The 17,722-nt window shown below is 50.5% G+C and overlaps 1 protein-coding gene across 2 annotated transcripts in view; it reads left to right on the top strand.

The window, feature by feature from the left end:
- POMT2 (protein O-mannosyltransferase 2) overlaps window positions 1-13,880 on the top strand; it is a 47,869-nt gene extending 33,989 nt beyond the window's left edge. For both annotated transcript variants that reach the window (XM_036841910.1, XM_036841911.1), the window contains exons 12-21: window positions 1,914-1,992; window positions 3,147-3,298; window positions 3,747-3,838; window positions 4,908-4,984; window positions 8,495-8,566; window positions 8,848-8,907; window positions 9,000-9,105; window positions 9,968-10,108; window positions 10,286-10,400; window positions 11,247-13,880. In XM_036841910.1, coding sequence (XP_036697805.1) covers window positions 1,914-1,992; window positions 3,147-3,298; window positions 3,747-3,838; window positions 4,908-4,984; window positions 8,495-8,566; window positions 8,848-8,907; window positions 9,000-9,105; window positions 9,968-10,108; window positions 10,286-10,400; window positions 11,247-11,352 — 1,000 coding nt within the window. In that variant the 3' untranslated portion in view covers window positions 11,353-13,880. The remainder of the gene's footprint in view (window positions 1-1,913; window positions 1,993-3,146; window positions 3,299-3,746; window positions 3,839-4,907; window positions 4,985-8,494; window positions 8,567-8,847; window positions 8,908-8,999; window positions 9,106-9,967; window positions 10,109-10,285; window positions 10,401-11,246) is intronic.
- Window positions 13,881-17,722: the final 3,842 nt, after the last annotated feature.

Raw genomic sequence — 17,722 nt, 5'->3', positions numbered from 1 at the left:
AGGCTCTAGTAAATGGAACAAGGCTGCTGTGCTAGAATGGGGGAATGATTATTTTGCCTATTTTGGCTTTGGGAAGCTTTGGATTTTGAAGGTACCTTTCAACTGCCCTTTTCCTAGGGGGAAGAAAGAAAAAAATTGAGTTGCCCAAAGCTTCTTCTTAAGGGGCTGCCTTTAGAAAGGTATAGGAGTCTGTTTCTGAATATGGCAAACTAGTTCATTTAACCAGTGTTCTCACTGAAAATGACTAAAAATGCTGGAAAATGTAGAAACATCTTCTTAAAAGCATAAAGAACTGGGCTTCACTGGTGGCACCGTGGTTGAGAATCTGCCTGCCAATGCAGGGGACACGGGTTCGAGCCCTGGTCTGGGAAGATCCCACATGCCGCGGAGCAACTAGGCCCGTGAGCCACAACTACTGAGCCTGCGCGTCTGGAGCCTGTGCTCCGCGACAGTGAGAGGCCCGCGCACCGCGATGAAGAGTGGCCCCTGCTTGCCACAACTAGAGAAAGCCCTCGCACAGAAACGAAGACCCAACACAGCCATAAATAAATTAAAAAAAAAAAGCATAAAGAACTGACAAGATAGTAAGGAGTTACTAGGTCAAAATCTCAGTGAAAGGGGGAATCCAGAGAAAAAGTGGGACACTGTGGCCACTTCTGCCTTGAACCCACAATCTTGAGTTTTGATTTTTGGGTTTTGACTGCCTCTAGAGAGAAGAAGTTTTAAAGTCAAAGCTCTAGGCTCACCCAAAGTGGTAAATTATTGTGATCTTCCCCCAAATTTGTAACCTCCAAAGGCTTAGGGTTAGGATAAATCCGCCCTATCTACCTATATCCAGAGTGTGTTTGGGAGAGCAGGGCGGGGGGTGAGGTTGGTGGGGACACTAAATCTGGTTCCTGAGAAGTTGTCATTACCAGTTGATCTTCACATGGATTTGCAACCCAAATTCATTTCACCTGGATGGTCTCAAAATCTTCAGCCCATGAATTTAAATGAACATGGTCCTAAGACAGTGGTAATGTTCCCTAGGTGCCTGGCTAAAAGCAAATGTTAATGCTCTTTTGGGAAAGACGTGGTTATCCATTCCTATAAATAGTTTTTCAGTGGCAGGGAATAGTACACAGTAAAAAATAACTAAGCACACAAGGAAATAGGGCACCATGTGCAAGAATGAACAGGAAAAATAGGCCACAGAAGCAGCCCTGCAAACATTTCATATGAATTGTCAGATACAGGTTTTTTTTTTAAATCAGGGATTTTTTAATATACATATAGAAAAGCTATGAGCAGTGTTTTTTCCCTAGTCAGTAAGATTATGGATACTTAAAATTTTAATTTTATTATTATTAAATAAATTTTATTTTTTTTAATAAATTAAAATTTATTAATTAAATTTTATTTTTGCTAATTTCCAATATTTTTATAATGAACATTGATTACTTATTATGGATAAAAGTAAGGATTATTACAAAAAGCACAAAGTAAATAAAATCTAAATTAAACCCTCCACTTCCCCCACAGATCCCCACTTTGTAAAACTGGTGATAGGAGTAGAAAGCATAGATGGTAGGGAGGCAGTTTACCTATCTCAGGCATACGTAGATTACAAATTTTAATTTTCTTCTCCCTAAACCTGCCTCATAAGTCAGGCTAGCTTGCCTCAAAGCCACCAATGTGTTCAGTCATCCCCCTGCCCCCCACCTGAAGTTGTGGGGTGAACAGGAAGTGAAGCCCCTTTCTTGGCATATGGTCCAGTACTCCTACCATCTGTCCCTCCCGATATGTTGGATTTAATGGTTTGGATTCTAATTTTTCTTATCCGAACAGATGACTCTGAGTAGCCTTGGTAAAAGAAGAAACATTGCACATCTCTTTTCTTCAGGATAGTGGCACTTCTCTCTCTTAATTTCTAGGACTTCTCGGAACTTGCACAGTCACTATCACGAGGCCCCCCTGACCCGGAAGCACTATCAGGTCACAGGCTATGGCATAGTAAGTGAGCCACTCGAGTGTGAGCAGCATGTCAAAAAACTGTGGGGCCTGGCTCAGGGCCATGTGGTGGAACACATCCTCCCCAGAATTCTGGAATGTTCCTAACGATTGGCTGCACAGGGACTCTTAACATTTAGGAACTTTCTGGCTAGGCTTTTTGCTGTGGGAAAGGCAGCCTATGAAGTCTATTTGTTTCCATCTCTTGCCTCCCATAATTACCATGCCATTTTTATGTTCTGACACTTAATAAACGTCAAATATGAATACTGTAAGGGTCTCTTTTAAAATCATATTATACTTAGAAGCCACAGGGCCACAATATGACCCCAGATGAATATACAAGTATATCCTTTGCCAGATCCCAAATTCTCATTGGCTTTATTTTTAAGGATTACTTCCCTGTTCCACAGAGGGATATTGTCCACATTGCTTTGGATTTTTACTGCCTTGGGGTGATGCAGTTAATAGAGGAAGCTCTATGAGTATTTATGGCTTGGGGAGTAATTTGGAAACAGAAACAACTAGTGGGAAAGTAGATTTATGACTATCTGTTACATTCCCTTCCAAGGGCTTTGGTGCTTCAGTAAAGATTCTGGGTTCCTTAAGGTGGAATTCCCAACCCTGTTTCTATTTGCTCATCCCATGTTATACTAGAGCCAAGACTCTGAACTTCATCTTTCTCTGGTGGGCATTTCCTGAGGAGAATTAGACACAACTGTCTTAATTTCCACAGTACGATATCTAGGCCAGACCTTTCTCCGATGAGTGAGTGTCCCCATGGCCACAGTAATGGATGCAAATAGCCCAAATTTATTTCTGTTGGCACACGGTGATGTCTTGAGTTTGGTTTAAGGGCAAAAACATTTATTTAGAACTTAAACTCTAGTTCTATAAAGTGAAGAATTAGACTTCAGGTTCCAGGAATTATACTACTTTTCTTGGTTGTAATCGCGAGTGCTGGGGCAATGGCAGTCACTTGGTATATTTCTGTGGCCCTCTTGTTCCCTTTCCCACCTCAGTCATTTAGGCCAGTTTGGTCTTTGACCAAATTGTAACATGATGGCATCTGAAAGGGTGACCATCTCCCTTTTCTGATACGTCTTCTCTAAAGTCATCTTACTTCCTTTGTATTTTTTTCTTGATTTATGTGGCAGAATGGGACAGGAGACTCAAATGACTTCTGGCGGATTGAGGTTGTAAACAGAAAATTTGGAAACCGAATCAAAGTGCTGAGAAGTCGAATTCGCCTCATCCATCTGGTGACAGGTTGTGTCCTGGGCTCCTCGGGAAAGGTCCTGCCCAAGTGGTGAGTCTCTGGGGTTTTGATGTCCCATTAGTGGCTCATGCTTTTCCTTTCACACTACAAGGAGTATACCAAAAACTTCCATTTCGCAGTGGTCGATGTTCACCTCAGGTTTGCTTTTTCTTTGCGGTGGATGGAGGGAGGAAAGGCATCAGGAGTTTTATGGAGCCCAGAGCTCCAGAGTTCCTTTGGTGTTTCGTGTGTTGTAATAGTTGAGCATTTGTTCATCTGGCTTGTGATAACTCTCTGGATCTTTGTCTCTTTCTAAAACGGGAATGTTGTGTGCTAGACTCCTCCTAGGATAGTTGTGGAATATAAAAGTGTGAGGCTCAAAAAAGCATGACCACTGGGCTGGAAAGAGAGGGGCACTGTAGACTGAAGAGCAGTTGGCAGTGTTACTCTCCGGTGGGTTTCAGGTCTTCTGAGAGACATCTGTGACTACTTTTCACAGGGGCTGGGAGCAGTTGGAAGTCACCTGCACTCCATACCTAAAGGAAACCCTCAACTCCATCTGGAATGTGGAAGACCATATCAATCCCAAATGTGAGTGAGGCCATGTCCTGGGCTGGCTCTGAAGTGAACATTTCTAAGTAACTCTCATCTTAGGAAAAGAAACCTTTACAGACTCTGCTGCCACTTTATCTTACTGTTGCCATTTTCTTCCTTTTTTAAACCTAATCTCTTCATATGAACTGTCTAGATAGGGAGCTCCTTTTTTCTCCCCATCCACTTAAACTTCCCATCCTCTTTAAACTCCTCTCCCTAAAGTGACCAACGACCTCACTCGGGGCCAGAGCTGGCTGTCTGTGGTCACTTTCCTTGCCTCCTGCTGGATATGACTCTCTTGCCGCTTATAATGCAGGTCCATCTGCTTGCCTCCTGGGCTGTTCTATCCCCTCTGTGGTTACCTCCCCACCCTCAAGGCTTAGAGCAGGCCGGTGCTTTCCCTTTCTGCCCCTGTGTAGGCTCCTCCCCTCCCCACATCCAGCCAAGGCTTTTACAGAAAGCGATGGTGCAGCCCTTGATCTGATCCCCATATTTATACTACCAGGCTCCAATTGACATTTCCACTCCCGTGTCATCTTCAACTCAACGAGTGTCTGGATTCATCATCTGTCCTCTTAAGCTACCCCCTTCACGCTTCTGCTTGATTTCTCCTCTTCATGCTTCCCATTTCATTCTTTTTACCACCTAATTTAACCAACCAGCTAATTAACTACGTAATTAAACAGCTCTTTGTTTAGCTGCTGGGAGCCGTGTGGGGCCCCGGGGATGCCTTGGTGAATGAGACAGGCTCGGCCCCTGTCCTCACAGCCCTGCCTCGCGGGGGGAGCGGCGTCATGAAGGCTGACGGTGCCGAGGGCTGTGCCAGCTCCGGGGGCCAGGGCTTTTCGTCTGTTGCCATTGCCTCCCTCAGAATATCTGCTGAGTGCTTAATACGTGCTGAACGAATGATCGAGAATCATCCTGTCTCCTCAACGCTCTCACCTGCTTGTTAGCTTGTCAGGAAGGCTACACTCAGACCCTGACAGCAGTGTGGATACCATGGACAGACAGCCATGAGGAGGGGGTGTGTGGGAAAGGTTTACGCCTCTGTCATTTCTTTTTCTAGTGCCAAACATCAGCCTGGATGTGCTGCACCCCGGTTTTCCTGAGATAATGCTGGAGGCCCACATGGTGATGATCCGGGTACTGTGGCCCCTTCCCATTTGGTGGCTTCTCTAAGAGCTCTTGGGCATCCACAAATTTGGATCATGGATCAGTAACCATGGTATAGACCCACTGCCCCCTTGTGGAGGACTTAGGAAGTGTCTTCACCTATACTGGCTTGCTTGGTCTTGAATGGTGGTGGTGATGACGGCATTGAATGGCATTGAATGGTGGTGGTGATGATGGTGACGGTAATGATGATGAACACTTATGTAGCGCTTATGTGCCAGGCACTACTCGAAGCACTACACATATATTAACTTAATACTTATTACAGTCCTCCAGAGATTACCGTTCCCAGTTTACAGACGAGGGAATTGAGGCACAGAGGTTAAGGAACTTGCCCAGGGTCACACAGCTAAATGTAAGAGGTGGATCCAGGCCTTCAGAGTCAGTGCTAGTTACCACTACACTCCTCTGCCTCTAAGTGATGCTCACATCTGTTGAAGTGGCAAAGCTCCTGAAAATCATAGTGCCCTTGGTTGAAAATCATGAGACACTGATAGGTGATTCCATCATATGAAATTAGGATTAGTTAGGATGAACAGCTAATTTGAGTGTGTTGTTTATATGCAGCATAAAATCCCAACCAAGAGCCCACTCAAGTTCCCAAACAGAAACAAACTGTTTAGGGATCATGGTTGATTCTTTTTAAGGTTTTAAATACTCGTCGTTTGTATTCTCTATCGTTAGTAGCTGACATCTGATATCAAAGGTTTAAGAACAATTGAGAGAAGAAATCTTTAAATTGAGAAAATTCTACCTAGTAGCTTAAAGTTTCCCCTGTGAATTGGAAAAACCCTGATGTGTTTTTTTGGTTTTTTTAAAAAATTAATTAATTAATTTATTTATGGCTGTGTTGGGTCTTCGTTTCTGTGCGAGGGCTTTCTCTAGTTGTGGCAAGCGGGGGCCACTCTTCATCGCGGTGCGCGGGCCTCTCACTATCGCGGCCTCTCTTGTTGCGGAGCACAGGCTCCAGACGCGCAGGCTCAGTAATTGTGGCTCACGGGCCCAGTTGCTCCGCGGCATGTGGGATCCTCCCAGACCAGGGCTCGAACCCGTGTCCCCTGCATTGGCAGGCAGATTCTCAACCACTGCGCCACCAGGGAAGCCCCCCCTGATGCGGTTTTGATTTTGAGGGGGAAACCTCTTTACTTTGGCTTCTGGAAAACCGGTGTTCTGCAGGAACGATGTTTAAGAATCACGGTATCTCAAGCCAGGTTCGTGTATCTCTGCAGGGTTGCAGAGAGGTGTAGCAGTTGTTATTTTTCCCCTGGTGAGCCGTTGTCAATTGGTCTTTCCTGGAAGTGATTATGTAAGCAGTACTCAGTAAATATAGTTGACTTATTTCAACAGATTAAATTTAAAAATTCAAATTTTGTCATTTCTGCACATTGGGAGGTGATGAGTTGACAATAAGCAATCTCTGGGTCCCTTCTTCTCTGACTCTCTGCTTGTAGCTGTCACGCTGGTCTGATAACATAGTTCTTTTGAATATGTGCCTGTCAGTCAATATATCGTTTTAGATCTGGGTAGAATTTTAAGACTAAGTGTAAATAAATAGTCTCATTTTTTCTTTCATTATCTAAGAGGTAGAGTCAAAGAAGAAAAGGGACATAAGGAACCTTTCTTATTCAACTGATGCAGAGTCAGGATGGGGAGAGAGATCAAAATGGTCTGGACTATAGAAACTGCAGGGGACAGGGCTTCTGCTAGCTGAGCAGAGGGCCTAAGGCCTGGGCGGAGAAGGCTGCCCAGCCTGCTGAGGTTAGCTGGAACAAGCCCCCTAGGCGTTAAGCATAGAGAACAATGTACAGATACACATGCCTATAATGGTTACAGATTTTCCTTCCTTCCATTTCTTGGTTTACTAAAGGAGCTGGATTTCTTAAGAGTTTAATGTGTAGGATGCCCTTGGCTTGTTATAGCTCTGGCTGGAGTCCCTGGGTTTGGGACTGGACTATACTGGTTTGAAGGAATTGATTTCCCTCAGCAGCTTCTCTGGGGTCCAGAATGATTCATTCTTCATTCCAAGGCCCTTCAGATGGCCATAATGGTTCAGGGGCTGTGCAGCTGACCCCTTGGGGTGTGACACCCCACTGGCACTTTTGACCCTGGAGGATCAATCCAGCCACCGTAGCGAGGCCTGCAAATGATTCCCAAGACCTCGAGGAGTTGGGGTTAGTAAGGCACTGGGTGGTGGTTCACTGAACCAGACCTGGATCTTTCTTGGGCTAGGCCAGTGGTTCTCAGTAGAAGGCGATTTTTGCCTCTGAGGGGATATTTAACAATGTCTGGAGACATTTTTGGCTGGCATCATGGAGGGGTAGGAATGCTTCAGGCATCTAGTGAGTAGAGGCCAGGGGGGCTAAACACCCTACACTGCACAGGCCAGCCCACACCAGAGACTTCTCCAGCCCCAAATGCAATAGTGCTGAGGTGGAGAAACCCCAGCCTAACTCCTAGCACCTCACTCCCCTTCTTGGGAATGACTTCTCAGTCTGTCCTGATGATGAGGCTGACGCCATCCTACTGGGTAGGATCCAGGATCCTGCTCCTTTTCCTTCTTGTTTTAGCAAAGGCCTGATTTTGCCATTTAGAGACAAGTTGTTGGATATTCTTGGCTGTTGGACTAAATGGGCTGTATCTGGGTGTTTCAGGCTAAAGTGTGCATTCTCAACCAGAGCGATATTGCTCCCAGGGGGTAAAATGTATTCTTGGAGGGTGGGAAAAAAAAAAAAACCCAAAAAACCCTTAACTTTTTAATGTATAAAGCACAGGTATTCCTGCATTATGTAAACAGATATACAGAATAGCTATGATATTAAAATGCCATGAGGGGACTTATTGTGGTGATTGTTTTGCAATATATACAAATATTAAATCATTATGTTGTATATCTGAAACTAATATGTTATATATCAATTATACCTCAATAAAAATTTCTTTAAAATGTCACAGTGGGGGAGTGTTTAGGGAATAGATGTCTTAAAAAGGTTGAGTGGGGGCAGGCAATAATGGGAAAAAACGCTGAGAAACACTAGGCTAAAGTAACTTTTTCAAAGTCCAGGAACTTAGAGTTTCTGGGTTTGTGTTTGAAATTGGCCTTCCAAGGGAACAGTTAAGTCAGCCCTGATTTTATATGCCCCTCCTCATCCTCTTGACATCTTATCCTTGGCCTGGAGATGGATATGTATTTTGTGCCCATGGCAAACAAGTCTCTCATTCCTCTTTCTCTCAAGCAGAGAGGGTCTGAATGGACTGTCTTTGCTGGGACATGGAGGCTTGCTTGTTGGGAAAAGTCAGTCAGTTTTTGTAAGCAGGTGGGCAGAGAATGAGCACCTGATTGTTCCCTGCAAGGGAAGGAGAGGGGAGAGGAGAGAGGGGTTCTCTTGACACCTGGCCGCACATCAGATCCCCGTCCCTCCTGTTCCTGTCGGCCTTCTAGAGCTCTGCTTTGACTAGCTTTTCTTTGCCACTTTCCTGCAGGGGAACAGTGGCCTCAAACCCAAAGACAATGAGTTCACGTCCAAACCCTGGCACTGGCCTATCAACTATCAGGTAGGGCCCGAGGCAAGAAAGAGGGCGTTGAGATTTGGTGGACGTGGGGTGCGCTGGGGGGGCAGGGCGCGGCCTCGCCTGGCTCGGGGTGGCCAGAGGCGGGCTCTGTCTTCTGCCCCATTCGGATCCGCCTTCCCAGGGAGCTGCCGTAGAATGCGCCCACTCCGAGCCTCCCGTCAGGACTCCCTGTCTACGAAGGGTGACCCATCTTCCTCCTCCTGGAACTCGTGCGGCTGGGAGGAGCTGAGCTCTGGGCCAGCAGCGTGTCCTCTGCTCCACAGGGCCTGCGCTTCTCGGGGATCAATGACACCGACTTCCGAGTGTATCTGCTCGGCAACCCGGTGAGTGCCCCGCACACCGCGCTTTGGGCCCTGAGCTGTGCCCGTGGGGAGCTGCTGCTTTCTCTCACCCTCCTGTTCTCGTTTCCCTGCAGGTGGTTTGGTGGCTGAACCTGCTGAGCATCGCCCTCTACCTCCTCTCAGGGAGCATCTTTGCTGTGGCTGTGCAGAGAGGGGCACGTCTGCCTGCCGAGGTTGAAGGTCAGGTCCCTGGGCTCTCCCGCCCCCCCACCTACCAGTCAGGAGGGTGCCTGCACTCGGGGAGGGCCCTCCTGCTGATGGGCCATCCTTTGCCTTTCCCTCCCCTTCTTCCCTTCTCTTTTGCTTTTTAGAACTCAGTCACCAAATGCCCAGTGCTGTGTTAAACACTACATCCTCCCAACAACCCTATAAAGTAGAGTTTATTACTCCTGCTTTATGGATTAGGAAATCAAGGCACAAAGAGGTTAAGAAACTTGTCCCTAAGGGACAAGGGATAGAACTGAGGTTCACACCCAAGCGGACTGAGTTCAGAGCCTTCACTTTTGACCTCTATGCTCTATGTAGAGCTGCCCACCTTTTCTCTTCTGCCCTTTCCTCGTCCCATGGCCCTGTCCTCTAGTCACGTAGAGAGCAGCCCCCAGGCCATAGGCCACAGCATCTGAGACATTCACACAGGCTCTCTCTGCCTCTGCAGCTCCGCGTCTGAACAGACATAGTCCCAGACCACCCCCTCTCCCACCTCCGTCCTTACCTCTGCCCGTACCTCCGCCCCGTCTGCTGCTGCAAAGACCTGCGTGACAGCAGAGATGTGGGAGCTGGAGCTGGAGGCCAGGCTGCCTGCTGCTGGGGTTTGGCGCCCCTGCCGTGGGTGCCGAGGACTCCCTGGGCCGGGTAGCAAGCAGTTGCTCCTCTCCTGCCAGCTGCTGTAGGATTGTTCAGCTTGGGCAGAGGAGGGAAGGAAGGCCCAACGAGGTGATGTGGCTTATGCAAGTCACACAGCAAGGAAGGGGCAGAGCTGGGCTAGACCAGGCTCTCTGCCCCCTCCCTGTCGGCTGACCGGGCTGTGCTGCTTGGGGCCCAGGGCTGTCCCAGGTCCTGCTGCAAGGAGGTGGGCAGCTCCTGTTGGGCTGGATGATCCATTACTTCCCGTTCTTCCTGATGGGCCGGATCCTCTACTTCCACCACTACTTCCCCGCCATGCTCTTCTCCAGCATGCTGACAGGTCAGTGCTGCCCTCCTGGACCTGGGTAATAAGGGTGGGGCGGGGGGGGGGAGGCCACCATGGAGCGCCAGCGCTGAGGGAGAGCCCTCTGCTTCCCTGACCTGGGGGGCTCCGTCTGCTGCCTGCCCAGAATGCATCCTCTGCCAGACTGGTGCGAGGTTTCTCTTCCTTCCATAGGCCTTCTGTGGGACACGCTCCTGCGGCTTTGTGCCTGGAGCCTGGCCTCCTTTTCTCTGGCTGGGCACGTACACGCGCTGGGAATCCTGAGCCTTCTCCTGGGAATTGCCTACAGGTGAGCACCCCCTGCACCTTGCACGGCTGCCCCCCAGCACTGAGGCCTCGGTCCCGGGTGCGTTTTAGAACCCCCTGGCATGCTTTTGAAGCACACTGGTGCCCGGCTCTGTCTCCAGGGGTTCTGATTCAGTTGAGCCCAGTTTGGGTCCTGTCAGCCACAGTTTTTAAAGCTCCCCACGTGACCCGAATGTGCAGCCAGATGGGCGAAGCACGGGCTACCTCTCTGCATTCTTTCCTCTTGCCGGTGGCTCCCAGCTTATGGACCACTCTGGCCCACGTGGGAGGGCGCCCCTCTTCAGTCACGTGGCTCCCAACCAGAACAGCTCTCAGGGGGGTGAGGGAGCAGGTGGTGGAGGGGCGCCGGGGCTGCGGTGCGGCTCCGAATGACTAGGAGGAGGGTGTCGTTTGGAAAAGCCGCCCTCTTCCCCACCTCGCAGGTCTCATGGATCCGCGCTGAGAATCACTGGCCTTTAGGGGCGGCGGGGCAACACAAAAGCCTGAGCAGGGAATCGGGGGCCTGAGGCCCGAGAGCATTTCCACATCTTAACGTATAGTCTGGGCCAAACAGTCCATACCAGACCCTGGACTGCTCTGTCTCCTGGGCCTCTTGGGAAGAGCCCTTTCCCTCACTGGCATTAAGTCAGCCTCTTCCAAGTTCGCAGACTATGGTATGGCCAGGTGGCAAACTCAGGCAGACGTGGTGACAAAAAGGGGTGGGCCTTGTAGGTAGAGAGGGTCCGATGAGCTCCGGCAGGAGGACCTGAATTTCAAAGGTCTGTAGGGCTTCTCGCCTCCGCGGAGGCACTAGGGTGCCAACGGCCTCCCCCCGGATTCTCTCCCTCAGCTTCTACCTCTTCCATCCTCTGGCTTATGGGATGGTTGGTCCGCTAGCCCAGGACCCCCGAAGTCCGATGGCAGGACTAAGGTGGCTGGAATCATGGGACTTTTGAGGCCACTGCAAGGACTCCAGCCTGCGTCCAGGAACTTCCTGGGGACAGCCAGCTGTGGAGCCAGTCCCTGGACCCTCCCAGCTGTGGAGGAAGCTGCCTGAGGAGCCTGCGGAATTCTGCCACCTGCCAGGACCACGCCCTGGGAGCATACCCGGAGTTTAAGCCACTAGAGAGGGCCATGGCGCTGCTCTAACTGCACAGGTTCCTCCGCTGGGGCTGGCTCAGCAACAGGCGACAACATCTCTCAGGCCCATTTCCCCGAGTGTGCAGCATGAGGAGGGATGAGTGTGCGAGAGGGTGGGTGTGAGTGTGTGGGGGAGTGTGCGTGTGAGGGTACGTGTGTCTGTATCCCTGTGGAATATAGACCGTGACTGTGGACAGCTGAGTGTCATAAACTCTAAGAAATCGTCCAGAGCTACAGTAGTATTCTCTGGGGTTTTTTTTCCACACTGGATTTGGTTTGTAAGACTCATCAAAAATTCTCAGACCTCCAAGAAGGCTGAAAGCACTGACCCTACCTTGGGATGTCACCAAGGGCAGAGCAGATGGTATTGTCACGGCTGTGCTGCCCTCCTTCCCACAAATAAGCAAATACAGCTGAGGCCCCTGAGCCGGAGGGCCCGCCTCCCAGCTGCTTCCCCGCGTGGCTGCTGCCGGGAAGTCTCCTCTGTGGCCGCAGGCGGCTGGACTTCCGCCTGCAATGTGCGCAGAGGACGGGGCCCCAGAGCGAGGCAGCTGAGGACTCACCAGCCCTGGTGGCCCTCCTCAGCCCTCGGTTCCTCGCTGTCTGAGAACGTCACGTCACGAGGTTGGTGGGAGGGACGGCACCCTGTCCTTGGCTACTGTGTGTTCTCAGGCCCTGTGAGCCAGAGGTGGTTTCTGGCTGCCCATCCCTTACCCTCTGCATCCAGCCTGACTGTGAGGGTGGGCCCGATGCATTCTCCTGATTGCAGGGAGAGCCTTTGGGGCCCCTCTCTTAGCAGCTGAGGCGGATGTGTGGCAGAGCAGGGATGTGTATGGTGCTGGGCTGGGGTCCCAGCGGGGCGTCGGGGTGTGGGCTGCCTTGGCCTTTCTGGGCTGGTGTTCCTGTCACTCACTAAGCTTTCCCCATTTTTACTTCTCTAGTCCTCCCCTGCTGACAGCCCCCCTCCCTTTCACTTCATTTCATTTCCCTTACTCTGTGTCACTGTCTCACCAATCTCTTTTTCCCCAGAGACCCAGAGCACCAAGAAATGCCTTGGAGCTTCTCCTCCCTACCACTTTGAAGCCCAAGCAAGAAGCTCAGAGCTGTTCCTTTTACTTCCTCCCCATATGAAAGAGATAAAGAAAACCCTTGGGTTAGAACTGAACAAACCCAAGGCCAATCCTTCAGCCGGCCTCCGTCCTCCCGGTGCATGACAAAATATTGTTTTGTCTCAGAGGGCTGTGACGCTTCAAGGTTTAATGATGCATCTCTGCCACACTCCATCGTCCCTCCTCTGGAGCCCCCACCAGCTCTGACAGGGTCAGAGCTCTTTAGAGCATCTTGACTAGGCGGTTGCCACGGAGACTGGAAATTGGTCCCAAGGACAGGCTGTGCTACTTACTGGGTGGTGGGGAGGGAAGCTTCTGGCCATGCTCGGACGTTCAGACCAACCATCATTAACGTTAATAGAGGAAATGCAGCAATGTCAAAAGCAAGGCAGGTTTGTTAATTAGATCTGGGACCTGATGACCTCCCTTTCCCAGGGCTGCAGCCCTTTTGACTTCCCCCAGCAGGAAGCGCTGCCGGGTGCTGAGTCTGGGCTGCTTGCTTAATTGCATTTCTGGAAGGGAAGGAGAACTGGGGTGGAGGACCTCCCGCTCTCCCCTCCTCCCCTGCTTCTCCCTTTCTCTCCCCCAGGCCAATTTCGTTTCTTCTGAGCTGGGTGGGGGCAGCCATCTTGGTGGGCTCTCCTGGAGGTGGAATTCAGGAACCTGTGGTTGGCTCTTAGCAAAGAACAACGGCCCCACGATGACAACTGGAAGGTGGCTGATGTTCCCTCGTGCCTTATTTCCTAATAGGAACTTGCTGGAAGGGAGGTGCTCTGAAGGCAGCCACTCTGAGTGAGGGTGAGGAAGGAGAAAGCACAGCCAGCTTCCTGCCCATCCCTCCCTCCTAATTCGGCCACGCTGGGGACAAAAGTTTCCTTTGTCTCTTACACTGCTTTCCAAAGATGGAGAAGAACTGCCCGCCCACTCCCTCCTCTTCTTTCTCACCCAGACTGGCAGACACTCCTCTGGGGACAAGGCCGCATGGGTTGATGCAACTTCAGGTACTCAGGTTCTGTTGTTGGAAGATGCAGGGGAGAAGGGCTGTCGTGGTGGTGCTCTGAATATGGGCTCCAGCCCCCAGGAGCAGGCAGAATGTGACACGCCCCACAGACTTGCTGGCGGAGGAAGGAGACGTAGCTCAACCTCCAGCCGGCTTCTTGAACCACGTTTTATGTTAAAAAAAAACTTTCCACAGATAATCAGAGGCTGTTTACTTTTGTAATAAATAGCGTTTATTTTGAACGCCATGTTGTTCTTGTTGTACTTAATTGAACCTGACTTGCCCTCTGGCTCCCAGAAAGAAGAGAAGAATGTTTTGAGTGCAGGAACCATTCCATTGTGTCTGGAGTCTAAGGCCATTCTGATTCCAGCAGAGGCCCTGGGCTAGGCAGGTGAGCCTGATTACACCAGGGAACTTGTAGGCCCTCTCACGGATAAGGTTACTTGAGTAATGTTGGTTGTTATTTTGATTTATTTAAACTTATTCTAAAATAAGTAGGAAGCTGGACCTTACTTTTTCTCTTTTAACCTCCTCTCACAAGTATAGAAAGGAATGAGAGAGAGAGTAACGGTTGTCCACTTCTGAGGCAGCTGAGTGGCCCAGCATGGTAGCAGCAATGTCCATTCTGCTTACAAAGAGGCCCCCATCTTTTTTGTTTTGTTTTATTTTGGTTTGGTTTTTTTGTTTGTTTGTTTTTTGGCACTGCGAGATCCTGCGGGATCTTAGTTCCCTGACCAGGGATCGAACCCGTGCCCCCTGCATTGGAAGCACGGAGTCCTAGCCACTGGACCGCCAGGGAAGTCCCAGAGGCCCCCATCTTGACAGGGGTCATCTGTTCTCAGGAGTCATGTTAAGGATCCAAAGGAGGTAAGAGCTGACATGTTTTGGACAGAAGCTGAGGGAGGAGAGTCCACTGCACTGTGAAACTGGGGATCTTCTGGGCTGTCTGAGCGACCTCTTTCTTAGGACCAAGAGTAGCTGGAGGTGAGAGAGAGGGGATCCTGCAGATCCTCAGGAGGTGGAACTGCCGACGATAGGCAGATTAGAAAAGGACCAAACACTTCTTGACTGGCACAGCTTAGTTTACCAACTCATGATGCATCTGTGACACTGAATCCTCATAAAGGCCCAGTGAAGTCAGTGCTGTTTTTGTCCCCATTCTCCCCAGGAGAGATTCAATTAGTTGCCTGATTAGTAGATAGTAGAGCCAGGACTAGGTGCCGAGTTGGGCTTTATCTGCTTCTCCAGCCTGGTCCTGGGGCTAGGAGCACCTGCCCAGGACAGCCTGGATCCCCGGCGGAAGAGGCTTAGACTCAGATTAGCACGTTCCTTTGTACCTTCCGCCTAAAGCATCGATAGCTCATCCAGGGCCCAGTGTTTCCTGGTGCGCCCAGACCAGTGGTTTTCTGGGAGGAAAAAAGCCCTGATTTGTAGTATATGCCAGTTTTCATGGTGTCTGTACTCCACCATGGCCTGTTTCAGGCTACCAACCTGATGCTCCTGAATGAGAAGCTGGAAAGATGAGCACAGTTGGCTGTCACAAGCCATCTGAGAGCCAGCTCTGACACGCCTCTGACCCAGCCCCAGCGATCCTGGCTTGGTCTGAACTTTGGACACAGCTCGTGGTCACAGTCCATTAGAGTGAGGAAGGCAGTGGAGCACGGAGGCCTAGTGGAGGTGCAGGGTCAGTCCAGAGGTCAAATCCTGGCCCTACCGCTGATCAGCTATGTGACCTCGGGCCAGTTACTAAACTTCGTTGCCTCCTCCGTTTCCTCAACAGTAGAACAGACTATAACAAATAGGATCTACTTCACAGAGTTATTATGAGAATGAAAAAAGTTAATGATGCAAAGTCCCTTGCACAGTGTCTGGACATGGATGCTCAGTAAATGCTAACTCTTTACTGTGGGTGATAAATCAGCCTCAGTGACAGCACTGGCTGTAGAGCAGTACTTGAACCCTCTCCTCGATTAGAACCTCCTGCCCAAGTTGTGGGCAGATGCCAGGGAGGAGAGCTCTGGTGACTTTCTCCCAGCCCCTCAAATGTGGAGTCAGATCCTCTGTCTCCTGGTTGGAATACACCACCCTGACTGCTTAGGCCCAGCCAGGTTCTTGGGCCTTTTCACTAAGGGGAGCGGAGACTAGAGTGTACTCAGCTCTCTCCTCCTACCTCCTGGCTCTAGAAAGGCAGAGTGAGTGCTGGCTTCACCACTTACTAGCTAAGGCCATCAACTCATTAACCTATCAGACTCCAGACCCTGCCCAAAGGAGAAAACAGGCAAGGAGGGTCCTGAGTGTAGACTGTTGCCAGGAAGTGCAAACTGGGTGTCGTGGGAAGCCTTAGACAAGCCAGGTGGCCTGGAGCACTGGGCATCTGGGCACTGAAAGGTAAAGGTTGTCGGAGGTATACGTGGTTTTCCCCTGTGGCCTGCTGACCTGGCTGCAGGGCCATAGGACACCCACCTGGGAGTCCAATCCCTGAGCACCCCGACCTTCTCCCTTCAGCCCCCAGGCCCTTGGTGTTCTCACTTGGGGACCTTCTGGACTCCTCAGGACACAAGCCAGGCTGCCTTACAGCTCTGCTCCCCTGCTGCAGCCCAGAGCCCCCCGAGATGCGGGGAGGGATGGGGAAGAGAGGAATAGGGTAATATTCCTATATTATTAGCTATATTCCTAATAGCTCTAAACCCTCGAGTCCCCGGAAGAGGGAGGGCAGTGAGATGGTTTCTCCGGGCTCGGCTGGGAGCAAGAAGGAGGAGTTCTGCTGAGGTCCTCAGTCCTGATTGAGGGCCAGCAGGAGAAGTTCTAGAAGGCAAAGATTCAACACTCCAGGCCTAGCACAGGGTTGGGCACAGAGCCTCAGCCTGTTCATGACCCAAGGCCCCAGCACACCCACCTTGTACCCAGGGACCGAAGGAGGTGGGCTGAGAGGCTCCTGGAGACCTCGCTACCAACCCCCTCCATACAGCTTAGGAAACGGAAAAAGAGAGGTGGGCAGACTGAGAGGAGACAGGCTCGGAGACTTGACATAATGAAAGATAAATGCGGGTCTTGGTCTTCAAAACCTGGGCCACTGGAATTGGGCCGGGGCCTGAGGAACTTTCATGCTTGAAAGAGAAAGGTTTAGGACTTCCCCGGTGGCGCAGTGGTTAAGAATCCGCCTGCCAGTGCAGGGGACATAGGTTCGATCCCTGGTCCCGGAAGATCCCACATGCCGTGGAGCAACTAAGCCCGTGCGCCACAGCTACTGAGCCTGTGCTCTAGAGCCCACGAGCCACAACTACTGAGCCTGCGTGCCACAACTACTGAGCCTGCGTGCCACAACTACTGAGCCCACGTGCCACAACTACTGAGCCCGTGTGCCACAACTACTGGGCCTGCGCGCCTAGAGCCCGTGCTCCACAACAAGAGAAGCCACCGCCGTGAGAAGCCCGTGCACCACAACGAAGAGTAGGCCCTGCTCGCCGCGACTAGAGAAAGCCCGTGTGCAGCAACAAAGACCCAACGCAGCCTAAATAAATAAATAAATAAATTTATATTTTAAAAAAAGAAAGAGAAAGGTTTAGGTCTAATTGACTTCACACCCTGAATGGCAAACATGAGATTCTGTATCCTGAACTTCAAATTAAAGAAATAAATAGTACTTCTATCTGAACATTTACAAAAGTCTATTAAAAATCGCTGAATAGTAGAATGTTCTAGCGTAACTCCCTTAATGTCCAAGTAGTGGAATGCTCACAGCTGCTGCACCCAAGACCCCACCCTGGCCAAGCAGAGCTGGGTTTAGACCCTGAGCTGACAAATTCCTAAAGATGGCAGCTGACAGATTTCTCAAGAAAACCCAGGCCTGGCTGGAAATGGCTGTGGTCTTGGCCCTGTCCCTAAAGCTGAGAGTCCTGGTGGTCCCCAAATGTCACGGGGTGCCTCAGACCCAGAACTAGGGCAGACCTCCTCCCCCTCTTCCCTGGCTTCCGCCTTATCACACAGGTAGGCGCCCTGGCATTCTCTGGCCCACCTTGGGGCATAAGGAAGGGGACCCTGTACCCAGGGGTCAGATGCCTCCAGGCAGTGTTTGAG

Source organism: Balaenoptera musculus, chromosome 2 (assembly GCF_009873245.2).
Source record: "Balaenoptera musculus isolate JJ_BM4_2016_0621 chromosome 2, mBalMus1.pri.v3, whole genome shotgun sequence".
Taxonomy (NCBI): Eukaryota; Metazoa; Chordata; class Mammalia; order Artiodactyla; family Balaenopteridae; genus Balaenoptera; species Balaenoptera musculus.
The sequence above is the reverse complement of the archived record's forward strand: the minus strand, read 5'-3'. Positions and strand labels throughout refer to the sequence as shown.